The sequence below is a fragment of the Onychostoma macrolepis genome, chromosome 11 (assembly GCF_012432095.1).
Source record: "Onychostoma macrolepis isolate SWU-2019 chromosome 11, ASM1243209v1, whole genome shotgun sequence".
Classification (NCBI taxonomy): Eukaryota; Metazoa; Chordata; class Actinopteri; order Cypriniformes; family Cyprinidae; genus Onychostoma; species Onychostoma macrolepis.
This window is the reverse complement of record NC_081165.1, coordinates 17,884,670-17,908,882: the sequence shown is the minus strand read 5'-3', so window position 1 is coordinate 17,908,882 and position 24,213 is coordinate 17,884,670. Positions and strand designations below refer to the sequence as shown.

The 24,213-nt window shown below is 38.7% G+C and overlaps 1 protein-coding gene across 1 annotated transcript in view; it reads left to right on the top strand.

The window, feature by feature from the left end:
* arhgap46a (Rho GTPase activating protein 46a) overlaps positions 1–23,100 on the top strand; it is a 29,530-nt gene extending 6,430 nt beyond the window's left edge. The window contains exons 2-10 of the mRNA XM_058790957.1: positions 2,916–3,383; positions 12,713–14,009; positions 16,276–16,900; positions 17,630–17,722; positions 19,691–19,764; positions 19,852–20,051; positions 20,699–20,790; positions 22,003–22,172; positions 22,277–23,100. Of these exons, the coding sequence (XP_058646940.1) occupies positions 2,916–3,383; positions 12,713–14,009; positions 16,276–16,900; positions 17,630–17,722; positions 19,691–19,764; positions 19,852–20,051; positions 20,699–20,790; positions 22,003–22,172; positions 22,277–22,471 (3,214 nt within the window). The 3' untranslated portion in view covers positions 22,472–23,100. The remainder of the gene's footprint in view (positions 1–2,915; positions 3,384–12,712; positions 14,010–16,275; positions 16,901–17,629; positions 17,723–19,690; positions 19,765–19,851; positions 20,052–20,698; positions 20,791–22,002; positions 22,173–22,276) is intronic.
* The last annotated feature ends 1,113 nt before the right edge of the window (positions 23,101–24,213 follow it).

Below are 24,213 nucleotides of genomic sequence, written 5' to 3'. Positions count from 1 at the left end.
CAGAGAATTGTTGTTAAAGTTGTTGCATTTTTCCTTACTTTAAGAGTGGTCTCGGGTAGTCTAAATCAGAAACACCTAAGGTGGAATTTCAAAATTGCGGCCCTAAAAAAGCACTGAATAAAAACGGCATTTGGCCTCGTTTTGGAACAATGGATTTAGTCCATTATGTTGTTGTATTTCAGTGCTTGGAGACCAGCCATTTTACAGTTATTTTTAAACAATGGTGCAGATTTCTATACTTATGGAATTTGAAAAATTATTTCATTGTTTTATGTATTAGGGAATTATTTGACATATTATTAGACACTTTTTAAAAATATTTCTCCATACAGAACTAGGGTTAAAAAGAGGATGAATAGCCTGAGCATCAGACTCTCTTGAATGCTGTCTCTTTTTGGTAGTGTTACTAAACGGATTTCTAATGCCCAGGAATAACTGCTGGTAGAGAATAGTTTTTGTTCAGAACCAGAGTTAAGAGTTAATACTTTTAGCTCGATAAATTTATTAAAGATAGGAAGGTAACAGGATACCTACTTATTTTTGCACAAAAGGATTTTCTATCATGAAAAAAAAAAATTCTATTAATTTTAGAGTTTTGATTTTATTCTGTGAGTTTATTTTTATTAAAGGATGGAGTTTTTTCTCTGTGCATGTCAAAAAACTCAAATCTTATGTGCTTGCGTATTTACCCAATAAATACCCCAAGTAGACCACTCAACCACATTCCTGTCTGTTTGATTTTCACAGTGGTCTTGGCAGTCAACCCTAATGCTTTCTTATGCAACTTTTGACATTCTTTCCATTTAATTTTTTCACATGTACGCAAATCTGTTTTCTTGATAATTTAATGGCAAACATTTGAGTTTAGTCTTGAGGATACTTTTGCAGAAACCGAATGCCTCTCTTGAGACGGTGCGAATGAGTGAGAAAAAGGTGGGTGGAGTTCAGCACACAAAGGCCTCCAGTTTAACTGCTCTTCAATTACACAGCTCCCACCCATAGAGCTCTTGATCTGGTAGCAAGAAATAGTTTGTGCAGAATAGACACTACAGGACAGGATTCTTTGTGATCAGTCACATTACCAGCTTTACCCATAATTCATTTTTTCAAATTGTCAAATGTGCACACACCCTTAGGATTAATGCATCAACACAAAACCAATGCATTTCCTCGGGTCAGACGCTGTTTCCCTCAAGGCAAGGCTCAAATACGTAATGGTGAAAATGAAGGTAAAATGAAATGATTGGTATATTTGAGACAGATGGTGTCCCAGAATGTCTCTGCTGAGACTCAGTCAGGTCTGTTGCTTTGCTTTGCGTTTCCCAGCTTACCTGGCACCATCTGTATCGTAGTCTCTCATGACCACTATATATCTACATTTGTTTTTATGAAGATGCAATGGTATATTAACAGATTTGGTACTTGCTGCTTTTTCAAATGTAAAAACCAGAGTAATAAAGAGAGTTGGACTGCTTTGTGTTACATTTCGAGCACCTTTGAACAGGTGGGCTGACTATTTCTGATCCTGAGCCACAGCTTGGGTTGAAGCCCAGGGAACAAAAGGACATATGGCCGTGACAACGTACAAGCACACTGTTCACTATCCGACCAGTGGTATAGAGGGCACGTGGCAGGAGAGAAAGAACACACTTGTTGTGGTGTGGAAGCTGGGCAAACGTTGACATGCCTCACTGGAGTATCATCAGAGCATGCTAAACAGCTGAGGAATTGAAAGGCTAATTTACAGTAGCTGTGTCTGCGCATCTAGACATCTGAGACATTATATCGTCTGTTTTTTGTTTTTTTCTAGTATGTAAGTGTCTGTTTAGTTTACTAATGCTTAAGCCACATAAGATAAATATCAGTATTTTGACTCCCTCAGACTGAGTCATAGCAAGCCGTTCGCTGGTTTAGGTGGCAGAAGCAATCTCGCCGCCCAGGACAGATAGTCTGAGTTCCCACATGGCTTAAATTAGCACACTTAAGATGCTCTGCATTAGGAAACTAGATCAAAAGAAACATAATAGGTTTCTCAGAGGGGCAACATGACCCAAATTAGCTGCATTAGAGTATTTTTTTGTTGTTTAGGCCTCCATCAGATGTCACTTTCTCCATGGAGTGTCCAAGACGGAGGTGTGATATAATTAATAATATAATTGGAGATGTTCAGCATGGTCAGAATTTTTGTCACAAAGATTAAACATGAATAGATGAAATGTTCACAATAAGATCAATGGTATGTACTTGGAAAACAAAAGGAATAAGTCTGCATGAAATGGAATTTTTATATGATATAAGTCACTGTGCTTGGTTACCGTTTTTGTGTCTGTGTGTGTGATTCCAAGATGATTGCATGGTCTTTAGTCCTGCCTATTTTCCAATCCTTCTGTAAGTATTTTAAGACTCACATGACACACTAAGATGACTTAAAGAGCTCAGACCATGACAAGCACATCTACTACCAGATGGGAGACCTGACTTGTCTTCCGATACCCTGTGTGTGTGTGTGTGTGTGTGTGTGTGTATGGGAATACCTGAATGCTTTCCAGCTCACAACTTTGTTTCCTCGGCTGTATCTGTAGATAGGATTAAGGGTGTGCTGAGCCAGCATTTCTGAGCATGCACTCTCACACATGGCGAATCTCTCTGTGGCTTTGGCCTAATTCCCTTGATAACACATCCATCAGATTACACTTAAGAGATTGACCATGAAGTATGGCCTGTAATTTATAACAGTGCAGCTGTGCCATTTTGTTGAGTTGATTTGATTTACTAGGATTCCAATATACCATATTTTGTTTGGAAAACAATCAGGGTCAATATTATGACAATAAATGAGTTTTGCTAGCTTTTTTGCATACTAAAACGAAATATGATTTAAATGGTGATAATTCTCTCTCTCTCTTTCTCCTCAGCGCTGATTGGGTGGAAATCCTTGAGCCTCGTTCGCAAGAACGCATGTATGTGAATCTGGCCACGGGAGAGTGTGGCTGGGACCCACCCACCGATGTGCCGGTCCGCCAGGCTGATGGCAACCAGTGGTGGGAGCTTTTTGACCCCCAGAGCGGCAGGTTTTACTACTACAACTCTGCTGGCCGCTTGACCGTATGGCACAGACCTCAGGGTGCAGATATTGTCCCTCTGTCTCAGCTCCAGGCCATGAAACGCAGCACTGGGTCTGAGCGCAAGGCTGATGGGGGTACTAGGGAAAGGCAACATGGGACTCAGTCCACAGGGAGTCAAGATAGACGCACCCCTCTACCACCCATGGAGCCCTACACTAAAGAGCCAGAATGTGCCGGCAAAGAGTCTAAACAACAAGAAATGGACAACAGACAGAAACCAGACATCCACAGCGTCGATAGCAGCAAAGACTCACTCAGGTAGGCCTCTGGGCTTTCTCCACATGTTATCTTGAGTCTAGCCGTTATGGTTCCTCAGAAATAACTGGCCTTAACCAGAGACCAGAATATTTTCCATGAAACTAAAGCCTCGTTCAGACTGTCAGCCCAAATCCGATTTTTGTGCAAATCCGATTGAAATCCGATCATATTTAGATAGTCTAAACAGCAATGAACTACATGAAATCCCATTTGTGCAAATCCGTTTCAAGCTACATACGTATGTGGTTTGGAATCCTATTTAAATCGCATTTCTGGAAATCCGTTTCAGTCTGACCGGTCAGATCGGATTTAGCATAGCTTTTTCACGTCCTCACGCCACGTAAAACTTAAACACATCAGACGTTTTTACAGAAAACATGCTGAACATCTTTGCAGAAACAAGCTTGTGTCGTTGCGAAGTGCAAGTCAAGTGGAAAAAAACAATATACTGCTAGTATATGTACCTCTTTGTGTTTTGAAAGTAGCAGAGAGCAAAAAAATTAAAATAAAAAGCCAAGTAGCGGACATGGCAGCATGAAATAAAGCCACACATTCAAGCTTCCTGCTTTTCTGCCGCTGCCTCACATGACGAAATATAACACTACCGCGCAACCGTGATGGTAAGACAATCTCTGTATTCCAAACTGTATTGCTATTACTGTTGCTTTTAGCATAGGCATAACAATGCAACGGCATTACCATAGAAACCAATGCACATTTAGTAAAAAACGAAAGAGCGCTTATGGACACACAAATCAGATATTAACAGTTGCGATATGCTGTGTAGACAGTCAATTATTCAAATCAGATTTCATGCGGATATGCACAAAATCGGATTTGGGCTGACAGTCTGAACGAGGCTTAAAGAACCTTCTGGACTCAACTGGCAGCACTTGTGGCATACTGTTGATTAAAAAAAAAAAAAAAAAAAAGTAAACTCAAATTCAACTTGGAAAAAAAAACAAAACAAGGTTACGTTGAAGCATGGAAGGAAATGGGGCCAATTTTTTGAGGATTTAAAGCAGAAATTACTTGTTGATTCTTCTTAACTTGTGTATTATTTGAGCTGTAAAATGGTTTAAATCATTTTTGCTGTTGTAGGGATTATGCGTTGTTATTATGCCAACAAAGTTGTAACACTGAAAAGCTTGAGCGCATATTTCACACTAAATTCATGTTAACACGTGTTGTTAATGTTCTGTGGCTATACTTCTGTAACTTTTACAGAAGGGTCCTATTCACACTGAGCACATTTTTTTTAAGTAAAGTAGGCAAAAGTGGGAATTTAATCAACATTATGACACAAATGCTTTCGATTGAGCTAACCATTTACTGAACCCAGAATATTCCTTTAGCATTTGTTGCTGCACTCCTTGTGTTTGTCGTGTACTCGTAAGGCAGTCATTTAGATAAATTGCTTCCAAATGTGAAAAGTTGATATTTCCTCATAACCCTTATTATCGAGTTCTTTATGAGAGTTAGTTTGTTTCTTCCCAGACCCATCAAACCACCTTCACAACCAGATTCCAGTCATGCCAGCTCTGTTTCACCTGGCACTGGGCTGTGTCTCTGTTATTTCAGTGCCTTATGCTTTACCCAGCTACAATCCTTTGGCCATTCATTCTTTCCTAAAACAATCTCTGGGCCCCACCAGATGAAAGCTGCTGGGGTCGGGGCCCAGGGAGAGCCAAACCATTGTGGTTCGAACGTGACTGGACTTTCCCTTTTTCCCGCAAAGAAAAGCGCTCTTGAGGCCATGGTATACATTATCCAGCATATACAGTGGTTCTTTCTATTTCAGGGAGATGTTTAGCAGGGCACTCGTTCTTTCAAATCCACCCATGGAAAAAGAGTTAATGGAGTCCAATATCTTAACTGCGGGATCCCACTGTAGCTTTGGAGGATTTTGAAATATTGTGGCACGAGCTACTTGGTGAGTGGTGAGTGCTATGAAGAGCTGTCTTCATTCTTTGCTTTAGACACGCATGACTGCTGTCTCTGAGAGGCCCAACATTTTTAACCTTTTTGTAAAACTAGAAGGGCAACAAATTTTTGACCTTTAGGTAAAACTAGAAGGCCAACAAACCACTCATCTCCCACCTCCTGGCCTCCAATGTGTTTCAAACCTCTCAAGCAACCTCTTGGGAACCCACACGTCTAAGCCTCCTTACGGATGACTCACATTTTTCAAAGGTCATACGATGTGCCCAAAACAATGGACAGCTGTGTGTGAGAGAATCAGAGACCATAACTATAGCTTTATGAGTGCATTGTGCCTATTTTAGCAGTATGATAATATCTTAGTTGTTTTCAAATAACTTTTGTGGGTTGTGTGTAGGGCTGGAAGATACATTGAATATTCATGATACAGTATATGCCACTGTTCAAAAGATTTTTTTTATCTTTTGAAAGAAATTCATACTTTCATTCAGCAGGGATGTAATAAAATGATCAAAAGTGGCATTTATAATGTTACAAAAAAAGTATTTCAAATTAATGCTGTTTAACAATAATGCTGAAAAATATTTCACGGTTTCCACAAAAATAATAAACAGCAGGAATAAATTATATTTTAAAATATATTCAAATATATATATTTAAAAATACAGGTTTTTTTTACTAATATACCCTTGGTGAGGGTTATTTCAAAAACATTTAAAAAAATCTTACCGACCCCAAACATTTCAGTGCTAGTGTATTTGTGATTTGCGGGCAACATAAAATCAGGCTGCTGTTTATTTTTGTATTGTTGTTTATTGTTGGTGGATATAAATGTGATTTAGTTAAAAGCGTTGCATGCCTAGGTTATTTATACCTAAGCATTTTACTGTTTTTAATTCTCACACTATATACATTTAGTTTTTGTGAAAGTTTGATTGAAATTATGTTTCCTCTGTAGAAAAATATTGAGATATGGCTATATCGCACAGCCCTAGCTGACTTGCAGAAATCATAATACAGGCATATAGTTCTGAAGGTTTCAAATTATATTCTATGAAAATTTGGGTATATTCCACCCATGGAAAGAAGCTATTTTAGCTCTTACCGTCCATGTTTGCTTACACCAGAATAAATTGCTGAATTGCTGTATAATTATTATTGATCTGTTGTGGCACATTCTTTTATTACCGTTTCATGCCCAAGGGGAAGGAGTCTCCAATAACGATTTCCATTGTTTGTCCATCTAAAAATAAAAGCCAGGGAGTGGTCATAAAATATCAGCCTGACAATGATCCAAACAGCACCATCTGTGTTATCATATGGTGTGTGTGGTACAAGCAGCTTTGACTGATTGATGAACAAAGTACTAAATCTGGTAGTCATCACACCGCCCCTCCAAGACACAGTCATAGTACGGACAAGCAGAGCTTGACTCTAGTCAGAGAGAACTCTGTAAACATGCTAACTAACTCCTGTAAACAAACACTTACACACTGGCACACACATACAATGTGATCCTGTTTAAATGATGGATGGCTGGCTGGGATGGGAGTGTTTCTGTGAAAGTTATTAAGTGTGAAGAAACAGGAAGCTTACTTTTTCCACATCTGCACTAGAGATCACAAGGGTTTATTCAACAGTGTTTGTGTTATCTAGCATTCAGCCGTTTAGTAGGTTACCATGGCGAGAAGATTGGAGATTAGAGGACACCTCTGCGCTTCCTTTGCTGTGTGATGCAATGGTGTAACGTAACCCAAGGATGACCTGGGGAAGTTGTGAAGGGGTCATGAAATTCTTTTGTCCTGCAGGCAGACCCCAGGCTGAGTGGCTGCTATAGGAAGACAAGGGTTTTAGTTAAGCACGCAAATCCCTGAAGACCAGCTGTTAGGGTTTCCCATAGCATGAATTGGAGTGGGATCTGAGACATTAAATTAACACCCAGCCTAATACAACCTTCTCTTTGTGGACAAATGATTTAACAGACTTTGCTTTGAAGGAGTTCAATCAGATCTGAATAGTATTGATATTTAGAGTTAAAGACAGATGCCTTGTGATTGCATGCTTTTCAGACTGAAATGATTCAGGGATGGAGTTGATGATAACTGCGACAATGTTGCATGCCATAACATAGATAACATCTGTCATTATGATAATGGTATTTATGGGGATTTCTCAAAAGAGGCTGGAAACCGCTGTGTAACGGCTTGGTTAGATACCAAAAGTGAAAGCTGTAAAAGAGAAACAACACTTTTCATGCCAGTCATGTGCTCATACTTTCACTTGTGTCATGCTCACAAGGTATATTTGATTTAGGGAATGTCTGGGAGTTAATAAATAGCTGAGATTGCAAAAGACTTTTAAAATGAATTATTAAGTCTGTTTATAGGCTATCGCTCATGTTTGGAGTGGAAAGGTCACCATTAATATCCTAAGGGAGTATTGCTACAGGGGCATCTCGTATTTCAGAAATCATTTGGCCTTTCATGCTTTTACCTTTAAATGGTCATAAACATTGAGATTCCTTAAAGACACACCAAAGCTACTCAGTCAGGCTCAGTTAAATCTTTTGCACTCCATGTCACACATGTGTTACCTCAGTCCTTTACTCTGAAAACTAGATTAGTGGCCTAACACAGATCGTCAATGAAAGTGGAGCAATTTCAACCGTCTTTTGTTTTATTTTAGTCGTGCCTTTGGTGTTGCTTAAAATACATTGAGAACAGACTGCTGCCTTGATCCGCTGGCTTCACTTTAAACACAGAGAAACGCAGAAAGCCTGGTGCAGGACTAGTGTTTCTCTAAACCAGAACAGCCCTTTTGATTTGCTGAATTTCTTTACCTTTATGATTCTTTATGTATTCATCTAGTTGACCAAAACTGCGACTCTCAACTCACTTCTCAACCATATTAAAAGTATTCTAAACTAATTTTCACATGTTTTGGCCACACTTTTGTGGGCCTTATGCTCTGTACAGTATGTTCAGTGTTCATGAGAGAAGAGGCGGTTTCCATAGCCGTAACCAGAGCTGTGAATTCTCATGCTATCTGATTTCATATCAACAGATGTAGATTAGTGCTGAGATTCCAGATCCATCTCATTGTCCATATGCTGAGCCAGCCCCCCTTTAACTGCCTTTTCCTGGGGTTACAGAGAGCCGAGTGTACAGCATTAGCTCGGTGTGAAACATACAATATACATGTTTCAGAATAAACCATAGTATTTCACAAAGTAAATCCAAGTATTGGGAGTATTGCAAAATTGTGTTGATGTCGTAGGACTCTTAGCGATTCTGTTAGTGGTCTGGCTTTATTGCACTTAATAATTTGAATTATCTGCTTAAGTTGTTCTCACGTCTTTTGAGAGCAGGGTGTGGAAGGAGAGGATGGGCCGGTCACGTGTGCGGTATGTGAAGAAGCTAGACTCACTGGCTCAGTAATGAGAGGTGTTCAGCTGTCCACAAACAGCTGAGTCCTCTAGACCTTAGTACACATCAGGTTTGCTTCGTTGAGCAAAGTTCGAGTCAAATGAATCATTTTGATGAAATAATACATGTGAAATAGAATGTAATTTCTAATACATATAGTACTGTTCAAAAGCATGGATTAGCAAGGATGCATTAAATTGATCAATAGTGGTAGTAAAGACATTTTCTAATGTTACAAAAAATTCTGTTCATCAAAAATTCAATTCATCAAAAAAAATTAAATGCTTTAAAATAGGAAAAAATATTTTAAATGTTAATATTTTAGAATAGAACTGTTTTGACTGTATTTTGATTAATGTTCTATCAAAAATAAAAAATAAAAACTTACAGAACCCAGACTTTTGAATGGCATATATGAGTGTATGTTTATGTTGCTTAGCTTTTCACATCTGTTAAGAAGATGATTGTCAACTCTTGAGTCATGCTTCAGATTTTTGCTATAGGCCACATTTCCTCTTCCTGTCCACATGATGAAAATAGCCCATTATGTCAGTTTTTTCCTCTTTAGTTGGGGAAGAGTTTTTGGACGCATTGTCTTGATATGTTTTTCGATACTGATGGAAAGTCCAATGCATTCATAAATATAATGAGGTTAGACACATTTCACCCTGCAAAACTCTTAATCTCTTGCCTCTGCTAGGACTATTAGACACCAGACGGCCTGGGACAAATTGATCCTCCCTCACTAGTTAACCTTATTTTCCTCCTTGCCAAATTAAATTATCCAAAGCGGCTCTACAGGATTCTAACTCGCTTTTTAGTAATGCTGGCCTCCTTTTTCTCCATGACTAATAAAATGTGTGCTTGAACTGTCATCTGTAAATTGTCATAAGGTGCATAGGTTTAATGAATTAATAATCTTACCAAAGAATAATGCTGAATTATCTTAACTTTTGAAAAGGCATTTCTTTTGTGATACCTTGATATTTTAGGTTGTCTTTCGTTCAGTCTTTTTGGTAGCAGCCACACTCCCTACCCACAAGGATCTTATTATGGAATGTTATGGTAAGAAAACCATTGTCATGGCGCTTAACAACCACGCATTGTACCGCTATTTAAACAATCCAGGATGCCTTTGAGTGATCAGTGGAAGGAATGCCAACGTTGTGTCTAATACCAACCAAAGCAGCCTCCCATGACTAATCTCACACTCTCTCAGTTTCTCTCTTCCACTCTCATTTTACTTGTTTTTGTTCTTTGGCACATTAATGGTCACGCAGTACTTTTTTATTGAGAGTACGTTTAGGCCTAAATACAATTGACACCTCATGTGTTGGTGCCATACTTTAGGGTCAGGGACAAGAAGTCTTGGTAGCTGTAGTTATTTACTATTTTTTGGGAAGAATTTTAAAAATATTCTATAGATTTATCAGTAAGCAAAAAAGTTTAATTTGCTTGTATAGTTATCTGCCAACATCAGATATGTTCAGATGTCCATGTCTGTGTAAGCTAATTGATATATTGTATAATTGTTGACAAATTATTGCAATTATGTTGTTCATTCAGGCCATGTTCTCATGTTAAATGAAGATTTTAAAGAGAAAATCATGATGTGTGAATCAGTTCCCCCTCATTTCTAGAAAATAACTTCTAGAAACTACTCAGTATAGTAGTCAGTATAGGGAATTAATAGTTTTATTCAGCAAGGATGCATTAAATTTATCGAAAGTGTCAGTAATTTGAAAGTACAGACTTTTATATTGTTACAAAAGATTTCTATTACAAATCAATGCTGTCCTTTTTAACTATCTGTTCATCAAGAAATTCTACAAAAAAATAAGTAGCACAACATACACAACACATGATAAAAATAAATGTTTCTACTACTTGAAAAGCTGCTTTGAAACAACATGTATCATGAAATGCGCTATGCAAATAAACATGAATTGAATTTCTTGAGGGCAAATCAGCATTTTAGCATATTATGAGATTTTTAAAGGATCGTGTGACACTGAAGACTGGAGTAATGATGCTGAAAATTCAGCTTTGTCATCACAGTAATAAATTGCATATAAAAAATATATTAAAATAGAAAATAGTTATTTTAAATTATAATAACGTCTCACAATATTACAGTTTTTTTTATACTGTATTTTTGATCAAATATCCCACCTCAAACTTTTGAACAATAGTGTACATTAAATTATTGTTTGCATTTCTGAGGAAGGTTTTACAAGTGCAGCAGTAAAATTGGTGCTAAATTTATATCTGCATTGGTATTTTCTCTTTGTGCTGTGTAGTTTGTCCTTTGAACTCTTTAACAGTCATTCCCTATGGCAGGAAATTGGGCTGCCTGCTTGCTCACATGGGCAGAACTCGTAAAACAACAACACATTGAATCTGTGGGCCTTACATAAACATCTCTTCTGGATGTTCAGTGTCACATCCTGGAGACCCAAATCTACATTACAGAGTGTTTTCGGTGTTGCATACCCAACGTTCAAGCAAACCAAAAATGTTATGTCATTGTTTCATCCCAGACGCAGAAGGCTGAATTTCACAGGAAAGAGCAGCTACTTGTTTACAGTCTTTTCTTTGGTGGATAACACTTCTACAGCAATGTCCCCTCCGTCACCACCTTGAGAAAACCAACACCATCTAAAAACTCACACTCTGTAAATCAAGTGTCAAGTCTCCCTATCAGTGTGACAGTCTTTGAACATTGTTGATTGTCATGTTGTCATGTCAGACAGTCTTTACAATGGCCTTGGGGCTCTGCCAGATGGCTTGCTTCCAGTCTTCACATGTGCTGTACCTGTCTGGCATCTCAAATGGTGGTGTTTATCTTCAAATGTGTGAGAAATGATTTGAGAAGAAAAGGGAACAATTCTAACGGCAGAAAATGCCTCAGTGGATGGAAGAGTAGGGAAGTGCTTGCATCACAGCGATATACCTTTGTTGTTTCAAAATGCAACATCTGATTATCACAGTCACTTCAGTGGTTGTAAATGTGTTAACTTACAGTCTGACACAACTCTCTTATCTCTTACTACTTATCTCGTCTTTCTGAGTTTGATGGGATAGATCTGTTTTGTTTTTATTAATGGAATGTAGAGGTGTATGAGGAAGTGTTCATTTGAGAAGTGACTCATCAGAAATCCCCAGAGGAGGACGCTTAAACGTTTTTTTATCAGAGGATTTCTTGGGGGTTTTTTACTGTGGTGTCCAGTTGTGTACATAAAAGCCCTGCGAAAGCATTTCCCTCGTACACTTCTTTCAATATAGGACAGAAATTCATCTCCTTACACAATAACGGTAAATGAAGTATTTAATTCTCTCTTAGCTTGATTTCTTTTATATTTTTATTACTAGGGATCATCTATATGTGTGTGACTTTCTGTTTTTTTTTTACTAACACTTTTGTTCAGTTTTCACTATGTATTTGATAAACATTTGGCAGAAAATTACTATTAAAATGCGTATTGTTTTATTTTGGAGTTTAATAAGTAAAAATTAACCAATGTGGAGCAATTAGAAAGCCATGTTGGGCTGGGAATAGTGCTTTTAGTCTTAAGTATGAACCACTGTTTAGGACTGCTGAGGCTGTGGACATTGTTGGGTTTACAAACAGCAGCAGATTGGTGTAGTGACAATAACATGTTGTAGGCAAACTCTCAAACAAGAACAATTAAAGGAACTGCATTCATTTTCACCACAAAACTGTTTTAAAATCAAACATTGTAGTGCTTTAAAATGTATTTCAGTTGAACAATCATGATTTTGTTTTCCTGACAATGGCATTATGGGTGTTTAGACATTTTATACTCTTAACAGACCCTTAGTTTCCCTAAATTGCTGATAATTTAGCTCAACTTGTGTCGCCTGTGCCTCATTTTCTTTCTGTATTTTTGGCCTTTTGTATATTGACAAACTAAAATGCATTTCTTTTACTTCTTACAACAGGGAAGAGCAAAGAGACACATCTCAAAGGTGGCAGCCCTCTCCTGGATCCAAAGCCGCCATGTTGGTAAAGGTCAGCAGCATTGGCAGAAGCCAGACAAGAGGAACCAGCGGAACTGCTTCCCTTCATCTCCCACAGAGCAAAGCCAGTGACCATAGTGCCTGCACACTCAATCCTGGCAGTGTCAAATCTGTTTCAGGCTACATGCTGTCACCACAGGCTTACAAAACCACACCAGGAGGAAAAATAGCAGCAGACTCCAGGCAGGCCCACCACTTGAGGAAGGCAAGCAATGGCAGCTTCTGCCTGGTGACCCCTGAGGACTCGACAGCATCTCTACGGCCACATTCTAACTCACCTAGGCCAATATCTCCTCAGTATGGAGCAACCGCACGCCTCTACAATGATCCATCATCTGATTGCCCCATTTACGACGAACCTCCAGTAGATATGGAGGTTGAAGGTGCTCACCTACACAACGGCCCATCTAGACACAGTCTCCAGAAGATGAAACTTCTCCAGCACCCGGGTCAATCTCACAGCAGTTCCAGACACAAGAGGAACCCATCAGACTATAGTCCAGCAGGGTTAGAGTGTATCAAGCACATGGTGAATGTAGACCCCAAGCAAGGGCTTCTTTCCACCTCACCGGTCCCCTCTCCCAGCCCCTCTCCAACCTCCGCATCTGAATCTCTGCTTCTCCCGACAAGGGGGCTTCAGAAGGAGCCCGCCAGCCTGGAGAAGAAGCAGTCATGGAGGATCCTAGAAGCAAGTGTTCTCAGAGCCATGGAAGTGCACCATAGCCGGCAGGGCAGCCAAGGATCTCAGGACTATTCAACACCACCACCTCCCGCAGTTAGCTATCAAGACTCGGGTTACTCAACCGGCCCATCTCCAAGTCTGCGGAGGAAAAGCAGGAGGAGGATGGGTGCCGGGGCCCAGGGCCGACCTGGGTCTGTGGGCAGCACTGGGGAACTCACAGCCCTGAACGAGCGTCTGATGGAAGAGATGAGGGAGGTGGTTAGTCGCTCGAACACCATGCGGGAGACCAAAGCTAGTCTGGACTCTGAGATGTCGGAGAGCTCTTCCTCCCAGCGCACACACAGTGTGGGACAGTGCTCCTCCAGGGAGGACATTGCATCTTGCAGCAGGTCACTTAGCAGGACAAATAACTATCCCAGTATGGCATTCACACCTCTGGAGATTCCAGGACGACAGAAGAGGACTTATGAAAAGGTGGACACGCTTGAGAAGAGTGTGACTTTGTCCTCACCTGAGACTGCTGGACCCCCTTCACAGGTATGAAGTACAAGGGTAGAAATGGCTTGTTAACCCTTTATAGTGATGTTCAGTTCATTAACATTAGTTGCGTATCATGAATCAACAGTAATTTTACAGCAGTTTTTAATCTAGGTTAACATGATAGTCCATCTAAACTGAAAAAGATTTTTTTACTCACAAAAAAAAAAAAAAAAGATATTTTTAAGAACTGTTTGTCTAAACAATGCAACTAAATAGGGTCCAAAACAACAATGAGCCCCACTGACATTGTATGGACAAAATAAAAACATATCTACAATGAACAATATTTATAAATTAAACACATTAATGTGAACAAATAAAATCTTGTTTTATTTTTAAAAATAAGATTTAAAATCTTATTCTAAAATGTTACAGGTGACCTTCCGGTAAACTATTACTTTCTTATAATGAGCTTAACATTTACAAGTCCTCCAGGGGAGTAACTTTTACCTTTTTTATTTTATAGAGATTTGCAGTCTCGTATAAAATATGTGTATGAACTTTTGGCACAGTCTATTTTCCACAGATCTTGAGTTTCAACATCATTAAAAACCAGACATCGTATTTGTTTAATCTCCATGTGGGACTGTTAGGAGAGAGCTTGGTTTAGTTGAAGTTTTTCATGCCTGTCTGATTTTTTTCCCCATGGTCTTTATTAGAAACAGATTATTATGTACACCTTACTCTACCCATTATAACATAATAGTGATGTAAAATATCAGTCCTGTTATTTCAGTCTAAATCATTAATCGCAATGAGGCAACAACATCTTTCTCTTGGGTCTTAAGCATTGCAGTCAGGCAAGTTGGAGGCTATTCCCCCGGCTACACATGATTCTAGTTAAGGGCAATGATCACTCAAAGGAACGGTTACTGCCGCTCTGACCCCTAGCAAAGCTGTAATCTGTCCTCCCTCAGTGATGAATTCTATCTGCATTGTTCAACAGCCAGGCACCCAGAGGACCGTACTTTCTCAAATACCTTCAAGAATTAACTACTTGGGTTTCAATCCAAATCAGCTCTGGAAACATGAAAGGGACTATTTTAAGGCTTTGTGACTTACAGGTGCTGATCATTGCAAATGTTTTCTTTACCTATTTAAAAAGAGGCGATGATATCTACTCCCGTCGCGCCCACCTCTTCCCCTCCCGCCGTCCTCTGATACGAATCCAGCAGTGGTCTGCCATGGTAATGGGTGAAATGCCAGAATGTAGCGGAGCTGCAAAACACGACGCCTATTGAGCAGGAAGGATGGCTACTGTGGCCCATATGGTAGCATTGCTGACACAGACGGGACAGTTGGGTCCTGGACAGGCGTGGTCACTGTACAGACCAATTGTGTGTCTGCGGTGCAGCCGATAGGGGTTTGGTACCTGCTGGGGATTGTTCCATAAGCTGATGACATCATAGGTCACCTCATTCCCTGCTGTATAAGCCATTTCACCACACTGGCATTTCAGTGTGCTAATTCCCCAAATTATTGGCAGATGAGGGTGAATAAACTGGAAAAAATCTAGAAAAAAAAAAAAAGTAATATACAGCATACTTTTGTTAATTTAAATGGAGCCAAAATAAAATGAAATATAAATATTAGATGAAAAACCTTCAAATTGTTCAAGTACTTGAACCACTAAAGCTAAATAATTAAGCTAAATATGTCTATTTAAAAAATGAATAAATATGATAAACTGAAAACATGAACAAAAACTAATTCAACATTAAAAAAATAGCAATTAAATAATACTAAAACACAGGTTTTTTTGTTTTTTACATGTTTATTTTTATAAACATTGTTTCTACTAACCTGAACTTTGTCTTGCTTGAATAACCTCTATGAATTGTCATTTTTACCCATATATATAAAAGTATAAAAACGAGGCTGGCACATGTGTTGTGTCTGGTTTTTGTAACAGGAATACAACTTTCATTACAGCGAGAAAGAGGCAATGACTGCATAAGGGACCTCCTTACAGGACAAAATTCCTCTAGGGATCAAAATGAGGCCATTGTTGGATTTGCACTATTTTTTAGAGACATGGAAGGAGAAACGACTTACTGTAGAAGGACTTTTTATGTCAGCGATTGGTCATGCTTCATCTATAGTGGATTGGAATTCTATATCTATAGTATTTGATGGAGTTTTTGTGTGAATTTACAAGTTTAAGTGCTGATCCTACAGTTAATGCAGAGAAAAACAAAGTAGCTGTGTAAAAATAGATGTTTTATGAATGCTTTTTTTTCACCTTGTTTCTCCTCTCCTATAGGCGGGAACTCTGGAGCCAACGGTTCAGCTGGAGAGTAGAAAGAAAGGTATGGTAGACAACCGAACGGGCTCACTCGGCCCTCATCGCCACGTAGCCAGCGACTCCAATTTGCAGGCAGGTGGTGCTGGAGCTTACCAGCTTTCCTACGCCACCCTCCGTCAACCCCCACCCCCAGATGCCAACATGGCTGACTGGGCCAGCAAGCACCTGAACATGCACACCCAGGGCCTGTTCCGCCGCCGAGTTTCCATCGCCAACATGCTGTCCTGGAACCGCGGCTCCATCAAGAAGCCTATGCTGATGACCAACGACCGCACTGTACGCAAAGAAGCCTGCGAGATGTTTAAGCTCGTCCAGGCATACATGGGTGACCGGCCCTCACGGCTGGACCGGCGCCACGTGGCTCTCCTCATTGTCACCAAGTGCTGGGGCATGCAGGGCCTGAGGGACGAGCTCTATGTCCAACTCGTGAGGCAGACCACAGGCAACACAAGCCCACGCAGCCTGGCAGCAGGCTGGGAGCTCATGGCTGTGTGCCTTGCCTTCTTCGCTCCTTCACCCAAGTTCTGCTGCTACCTGGAAGGCTACATTCAGCGGCACGTGGAGCCAGCCAATGACAAGAAAAGTGAGTTTGTCAATTCATTATTTAAAAAGATGTACACTAGGCTTATAAGGTGTGTGTTTTTTTTTCCAAATCAGGAAAAAAGCTGTTTAGACAAGGCACATTCTTGTGCTCTGAAACAACTGAATGAAACTCAAGGCCTCGAGACATTTTAAAAATATGTCTCGCCTTAAAAATGCAAAGAACACATTCTGTGTGAAAGACCTGAGGGGCCAGCCTCAGACAGATCCATTACAAACACACCAACTTGATTACAAAATGGATTGCTATGGTCTAATAATAGGCTTTTTGTTCAAACAACATATTGACCTGTAAAGCCACTTTTTGTAATGCTTTACATATTATTGTTATTATTATTAAATATAAAAACAACTAAAGGCATTTATTCATTTTACTAAAGATTTAAATAAATGCTGTTCTTCTGAACTTTCTATTCATCCTGAAAAAAATGTACCACAGTTTCCACAAAAATATTAAGCACAACTGTTTTCAACATTGATAATAATAAAAAATGTTTTTTTGAACATCAGATCAGCATATTAGAATGCTTTGACATCACATAAATAAATTACATTTTAAAATATATTAAAACAAACATATTTATTCCATAACAGTGTGTGTACATGTAATTATTATTATTATTTTTTTTACTATTTTAGTTATCAAATGACAACACCTTTTTATATATGGATTATTTAATGGGTTGTTTTGCTTTTTGTGTTTTCATTGCAGTAACCCGATACATATTGGACCAGCAGGATATTAAGAAGAAGAACTCAAAGTCAAGGAAGAAGAGAAAACAGAACTCAGAGGAAGAAACAGAGGGTAGGGGTATTTTTAAACTATGGATGATTCCTTATCTGAGATACTTTGGAACAAAAAAAGAGTAAACTGACCTTTAAAGTCACTTTGTTAAATTTGTTGAAATTTAATGTAATGGATCAACCAGAGATTTACTGCACCACTATGAAATACACTGAAGGAGAATCATATGTTGGTATGCAGGCCTCTGTAGAGATATATTGAGTGCTTTTCATTGTCATGTGTAGCTGCATCAGTTATTTGCCGTGTCAATAAAACTATGTTAATTATCCCTTTTGGGCAGGATGCATCACGTGTGCTTATCAGTAAATGACAGTGCCCCCATATGGTGATTCTATGACCTTGTGACTGTTACCACAATGAGTGGTCCTGATGATCTCATCAAATTTCTGCCAACACATAGCCATGGCATTGACCGCAGTAAGGATCCCTTACGCTGGGTCTCACTGCCCGCAGGCATGGCATAACAGTGACTCACAGACGCTGCTACAGACCTACTCATGAGCCGTCTCTAGTCACAAGCCCATTAGACCAGCACCAGCTACTGGCCACTTGAAGGAGCAGGATATGGCTCATATGCATTGTTTTTGAGTCACTTTGTTGGATCTGATGGGCAGATGTCCAGATGAGTAGGTCGACTTCACAGATACAGCTGCAGCTGGGTGTGAGTCACTACGGGGGATTCTTGAGGTTGGATCTGGTCTTAATGTGCAGGGCCGGCTCAGCTGAGGAGTTTATTGGGATGTTAAGTTGGAAGCCCTGATGACGGAGCCATTGTAAAACAGGAATTTACACATCTCCCTGACATAGGGAGTTACCACAAAGATCTGTGTGGTCTCATTTGTGGCCTCTGAATAGATTGTTGTTTCCTCTGGCTTTCCTTCACTTTATTGTTGCCTTTCATTTCAAATGAGTGCAAGCTGTCGTTTCAAAGTCAGACCACCAGCACTTACTCAGTCATGCAAAATATCAGAATCAGTCTGCATGTATGAATGCAGCAGAATCTGTATGTTTACCCTGTAAATGAACTGTTTAGGTTCAGGAATCCAGGGGAAAAAAAGAGATCAAGGGCAAATTTATGATGCAGTATCTCTCATTAGACGTAATTGCAGTCTGGTGCGCGGAAATTAACGAGAGGTTGTGTCAACATGCATGTGTGTCACCTGTTTGCCATAAATCTGAAGAGGTGTCGAGTTTGAGGCACATTCTAGAGAAGATGCTTTTTATTGCCACACCAATTTTTACCATCTGGCTCCTTTAGTTAAGATTCGCAAAGCCTGTATTAGAAATGCCTCCTATGGATTTTACTTTGGAGTTATGAAGCTCTCTTGAAACCAGAGGAATCCTTGTGGTTTCTCTAAAATGCTAAGCATAGGCTGCTATAAATTCTGCATTGCTGGATTGTACAATAAATCCTAGTGATTCTACAAGCCTGGAGTTTGTTTTACAATCTGACATCAAGTGATTTCTGGGAATATCATTTATTTCCATCTAGTGGAAAATGTTCTGCGATGTCTACTTTTTATAGTCCTAATGTCCTTGGCTCTTACATAACAGAAGTACAAGACAGCACATTGATGAAACGCAGCCTAGTAGAAAACCCTCTGTCTGTTTATTTCGTCTCCTCGTGTTGATCTGATGAGTCACTACTAACAGAATGTGCTGGCTGGATTTCATCCTCCATACTTTTGATACAACTAAATCTTCATTTTTCTTTCATTATTAAAACAGTGACTCATTTTGAAGTGCTTCACTCCCCACGTGCTGCTGTGATCCCATGATCGTTGATTCCATGTCAACTATTATGGAGCAATTTAGCCATGTTCTAGACAAAGTAAAGTGACTCAGTTCTCAAAGCCTTTACCTTGTAAAACAGGTTTTGATGCATTAGATGTAAATCTGTCAGCGATTAGACTGTGCAGGCCCTGTGTCTAAGAATAGTAGTAATCACTCATGCTTTTTTGTCTCTAGCTCTCCCTATCAGCACATATGCCAAGTACTGCTACCGGAAGCTCCAGAAAGTGGCGGTCACTGGAGGGAAAAAGGTGAGTTTTGATCAAATACACCTGAAGGAGAGTCAGGTGTTTTAAGAAAGAGAAAAATAAGTTGTGTTTTCTGTGTTTCCCATAAAGGGTCTCCGTAAGCCCAGTTTGGAGGAGGTAGACCACAGTCGGCGTGCCATCATGACCCCTTCGCTGTTTGGCAGCTCTCTAGAGGAAGTGATGGAGCGGCAGAGTGAACTCTTCCCAGACAGGAAGTTGCCATGGGTGCAAGTGCAGCTGTCTCAGTATGTGCTAGCTCTGGGCGGAGCGCAGACTGAAGGCATATTCAGGTAAGACCTGCTCAAATTCCTGCTAATTAGGCAGAATAGAAGAGCAGACTGTTTACTATATGAGTGTGTTGGCAAGTACATAATTTCATAATATGACTTTAGAACAGGTGTTTTCAAGTCACACGATTTTGTAGCCTGTTAACAAAGAGCAGTGTGACTTGACAAAACGGTAAACTGTAGCTTATTGACCTATGCAGCTCATAGGTTCAAATATTAACATGCTAACTGAACTGATTCAATTCCACTGTTGTTCAAATATTTGTAGGATTTTTCTTAATGTTTTTGAAAGATTTATATTCACCAAGGCTGCATTTATGTGATCGTAAATACATTACAGTAATATTGTGAAATGCAATTTAATATAAATGTTTCCAAAAAACATTCATCCTTCAAAAAATCTAAAGTTCTATCAGATGAATTTTTATTTTTATTTGTAATGGTAGTATGTATAAATCAGTTTCTGTTTTTATTCAAAATTGGGACCAAAAATGTCTGCTTTTTAATATTTTAGGACTATTCTCTCCAAATTCTGTAAGACACGGGGCATACAGTGTTTCTTGACTCACTATCACTTGCGCATACATAACTATGGTGTGTTGTCTCCCTCTGGTGGTCCTCGAGTGTAACATTACAGTCTCCTCCTGCAGGGTTCCTGGTGACATTGATGAAGTTAATGCACTGAAGCTTCAGGTGGACCAGTGGAGGATTCCTGAAAATCTGTCAGACCCCAATGTTCCTGGTGAGTAACTATTCTCATGCATTTACAAGAACATTACATAGCCAAAGAAAATATATACTGGCATTTCATTACCATACCACAGTGTTAATTTTGGCAGGCATTTTTGATTTAGTCTTAGTCTTTATCTTGAGACGAAAATGCTTAATAGTCTTAGTCACATTTTAGTCATTTGAGTCTTTCATAGTTTTAGTCTAGTTTTAGTCGACGAAAAGTCATTGTATTTTTGTCAACTTTTAGTCAAAGTGCAGTTAACAAGATTTATTTTGGTAGCTATTTTATATGTAGTACTCAAACAAAAATGGGCATCAATTCTTCTCTCTTTAGACCAAATCAATTAAGCTTATGAGAAATTTGAATCAAGGATTGAATTTGGAAAAACTGGAATAAATTTAAAAATTTGGTAGAGATACAAATTAAACTCATTTTTCAGATACAGTAGCTTTGCATAAGTATACATTTATTTAACATCTTTTGTTGGTTAACATTTATGACACGGATAATTAGGAATGCTGTCCCTTTAAGACGGAAGGCATGCATGTAATACTGACACATTCACCCACCTTTTTACGCTCACTTAAGCCATCACTGACTGTATTTATGTGAGATACTCTGATTCTACATGATAGACACAGGACTGCTGTGTGTGTATTTGAGCACTGAGAACTGAGAACTGATCGCGCGCTGTATGAGACTGAAGAAGTGGAGCGTGCGCGAGAGAGAGCACTTCTATCAGCGCGATTCCGCCTATCCCGCCTTCACTAACTTTGTTAATCGACAACGAATTGAGAAAAATGGGACGGGAATTGTGAAAAATATCCCTAACCCTTCGGCTAGTTCACGTTATGATAGCCTATCCGTCCACTGCGGCTGCCATACTGAGACTAGATACAAACGCCCCTCATCCCATTGTAATCCAATGACAGAGATGCACATTTTGAAAGACAAGACAGTTAACTTAGCCTATAGGATGTATTTTGAATGTCCGACAGTCCTCAAATAACATTTTAGTCCCGTCTCGTCTTGTTAATGAAGACACGGCATAAATTTCGTCATAGTTTTTATCATCAGATATTAATTTTAGCTCGTCAACATCTCGTCTTAGTAACAGAAAGAAGGTTCATTGACGAATATTTTTCGTCATCGTCTTCGTCGACGAAATTAACACTGCCATACCAAAAATATTTGAACATCTATACCATTGTTTTTCCTCAGCCTCTCTGATGAAGCTGTGGTACCGTGAGCTGGAGGAGCCTCTCATCCCCATGAGTTTCTACAAGCAGTGTGTCAGTAACTATGATGATCCTGTGGAAGCCATCAGTGTGGTGCAGTCGCTGCCTGAGCTCAACCGACTGGTGCTGTGCTACTTCATCCACTTCCTGCAGGTATTCACAACACTCAACAAACACACACACAATAGGCAGCAAATGCACAAAGATGTCTTTGGATTTATCGCACTGCTCTGATGCATTTCCCATGTCTTCCTCAGGTTTTTGCTCAGCCTGCAAACGTTGCAGTCACTAAAATGGACGTGAACAACCTTGCTATGGTAATGGCTCCTAATTGCCTTCGGTGCCAATCGGACGACCCCCGTGTCATATTTGAGAACACCCGCAAAGAGATGTCTTTCTTGCGAATGCTCATTGTACATCTGGACACAAGCTTCATAGAGGGCATTGTTTAAAGTTCTTCTTACTACTTACTAGCAGAACAGGAATCAGTGATACACAACCAACCTGCTTACAAACACAGACACAAATGACATTGTGGACAAAAATTAAAAACCTAGGACAAAAGTACAATTTTAAGGATGATTGTAGGTTTTTTTTTTTTTGTTTGGTTGTTTCATTTTGAGTCACTATTACTTTCGTTAGTTAAGTGTGTTCTGTACAGTTTATTGATATAAAGACTGTTGAAGTTGAAATTCAGTTCTTTGCATGCTGAAGAAAAGCATGAAAAAATGTTTCATCTTCAGTTCCAATGGTCATGAATTGTTGATGGTTTACATGTGTTAATGTACATTGCAAGGGTCAAAGTTAAAAGTAACTTGCATGGATGCATTGCTTTGTGAGCACTCAAATGCTGTTTGCTTGTTTTGTATAGTAAGTCATATTGTGAGAGGCATTGAGAAACCACTTTTTTTGTTCTCTGACAGTATCTTTGTGTATTTGTGGATTTAAAAGAAAGATATAATCTGTTATGTCATGTACAGGACAAATGTATAAGTGTTCCTAGTTTGATCTGAAAACTTTTTAACTATAGAAAAGAGAAAAATAGCTTTTGTTAGATAGGGTGTGATTTTTTTTTTTTTTTGTACTCTATTTTAAGTACAGTATTTTAAGAAGTGAAAGTCTGTTTTATTTTATGGTTTTATGTTTTGTTTTGTTAAAACTATTATTATTCCCTGATAATCAGGAATGTCATTTATGCAAACTTGTCCAGAGTCTTGAAATGGTACAGTTTTAGCCCCCATTGGAAGTCCGCAGCCTCATACATACCATTTAGATCTACTACTTTTGAGAGAATTTATAAATGAATATATTAAGTGATAATGGAATTATATGTCATTATATGATGCCTATGAAATTGCATTTGAAGAATTAAAATGTAAAATCTTGGAAAAGAGTAAATAAAATTCATGACTTATCTAAAAAAAAATAGGTACCCTTTGTGTAGTGTTCTTTTTTGAGTTTTTTGTATGTAAATAAAGCTTGTAAATAGTGCTGCTTATTTTACTGATGTTACGTATAAATGGAACTGAGTGGTGGTGAGTTGTTGGAAAATAGATTTAAAAAATTGAAACACTTTTGTATTTAGTATTCTGTGCTATCAGCTGATTGTGTATGAGCAAAATATTCTATACACCTTTTGGATTGTGTATGTATTTTGTGTGAAATGGATGTTGAGGAATCTAATAAAGTTTCATAAAGATGTTACAATTTATTTGTATTTATTCGTAAGAAAATATTGTAGAATTACTCTTTAAGCTCTATATGTTTTACATTATGTAAATACACTACTGTTCAAAAGTTTAGGGTCCATAAGGTTTTTGAAAGAAGCCTCTTATGCTCACTACAGCTTCATTTATTTGACCAAAAATACAGTGAAAACTGTAATATTGTGAAATATTATTACAATTGAACTGTTTTCTATTTTAATATAATTTATTCCTGTGATGCAAAGCTGAATTTTCAGCATCATTACTCCAGTCTTCAGTGTCACATGATCCTTCAGAAATCATTTTAATATTGTGATTTGCTGCTCAAGAAACAAATCTTGTGTCAAAAACATTTGTGCATCTCAAACCGAGGAAACTGTAATACATTTTTTCAGGATTCTCAGATGAATAGAAAAGAACAGCCTTTATTTGAAATATAAATCTTAAAAACATAAAAAATATCTTTATTGACAATTAAAATCAAAATC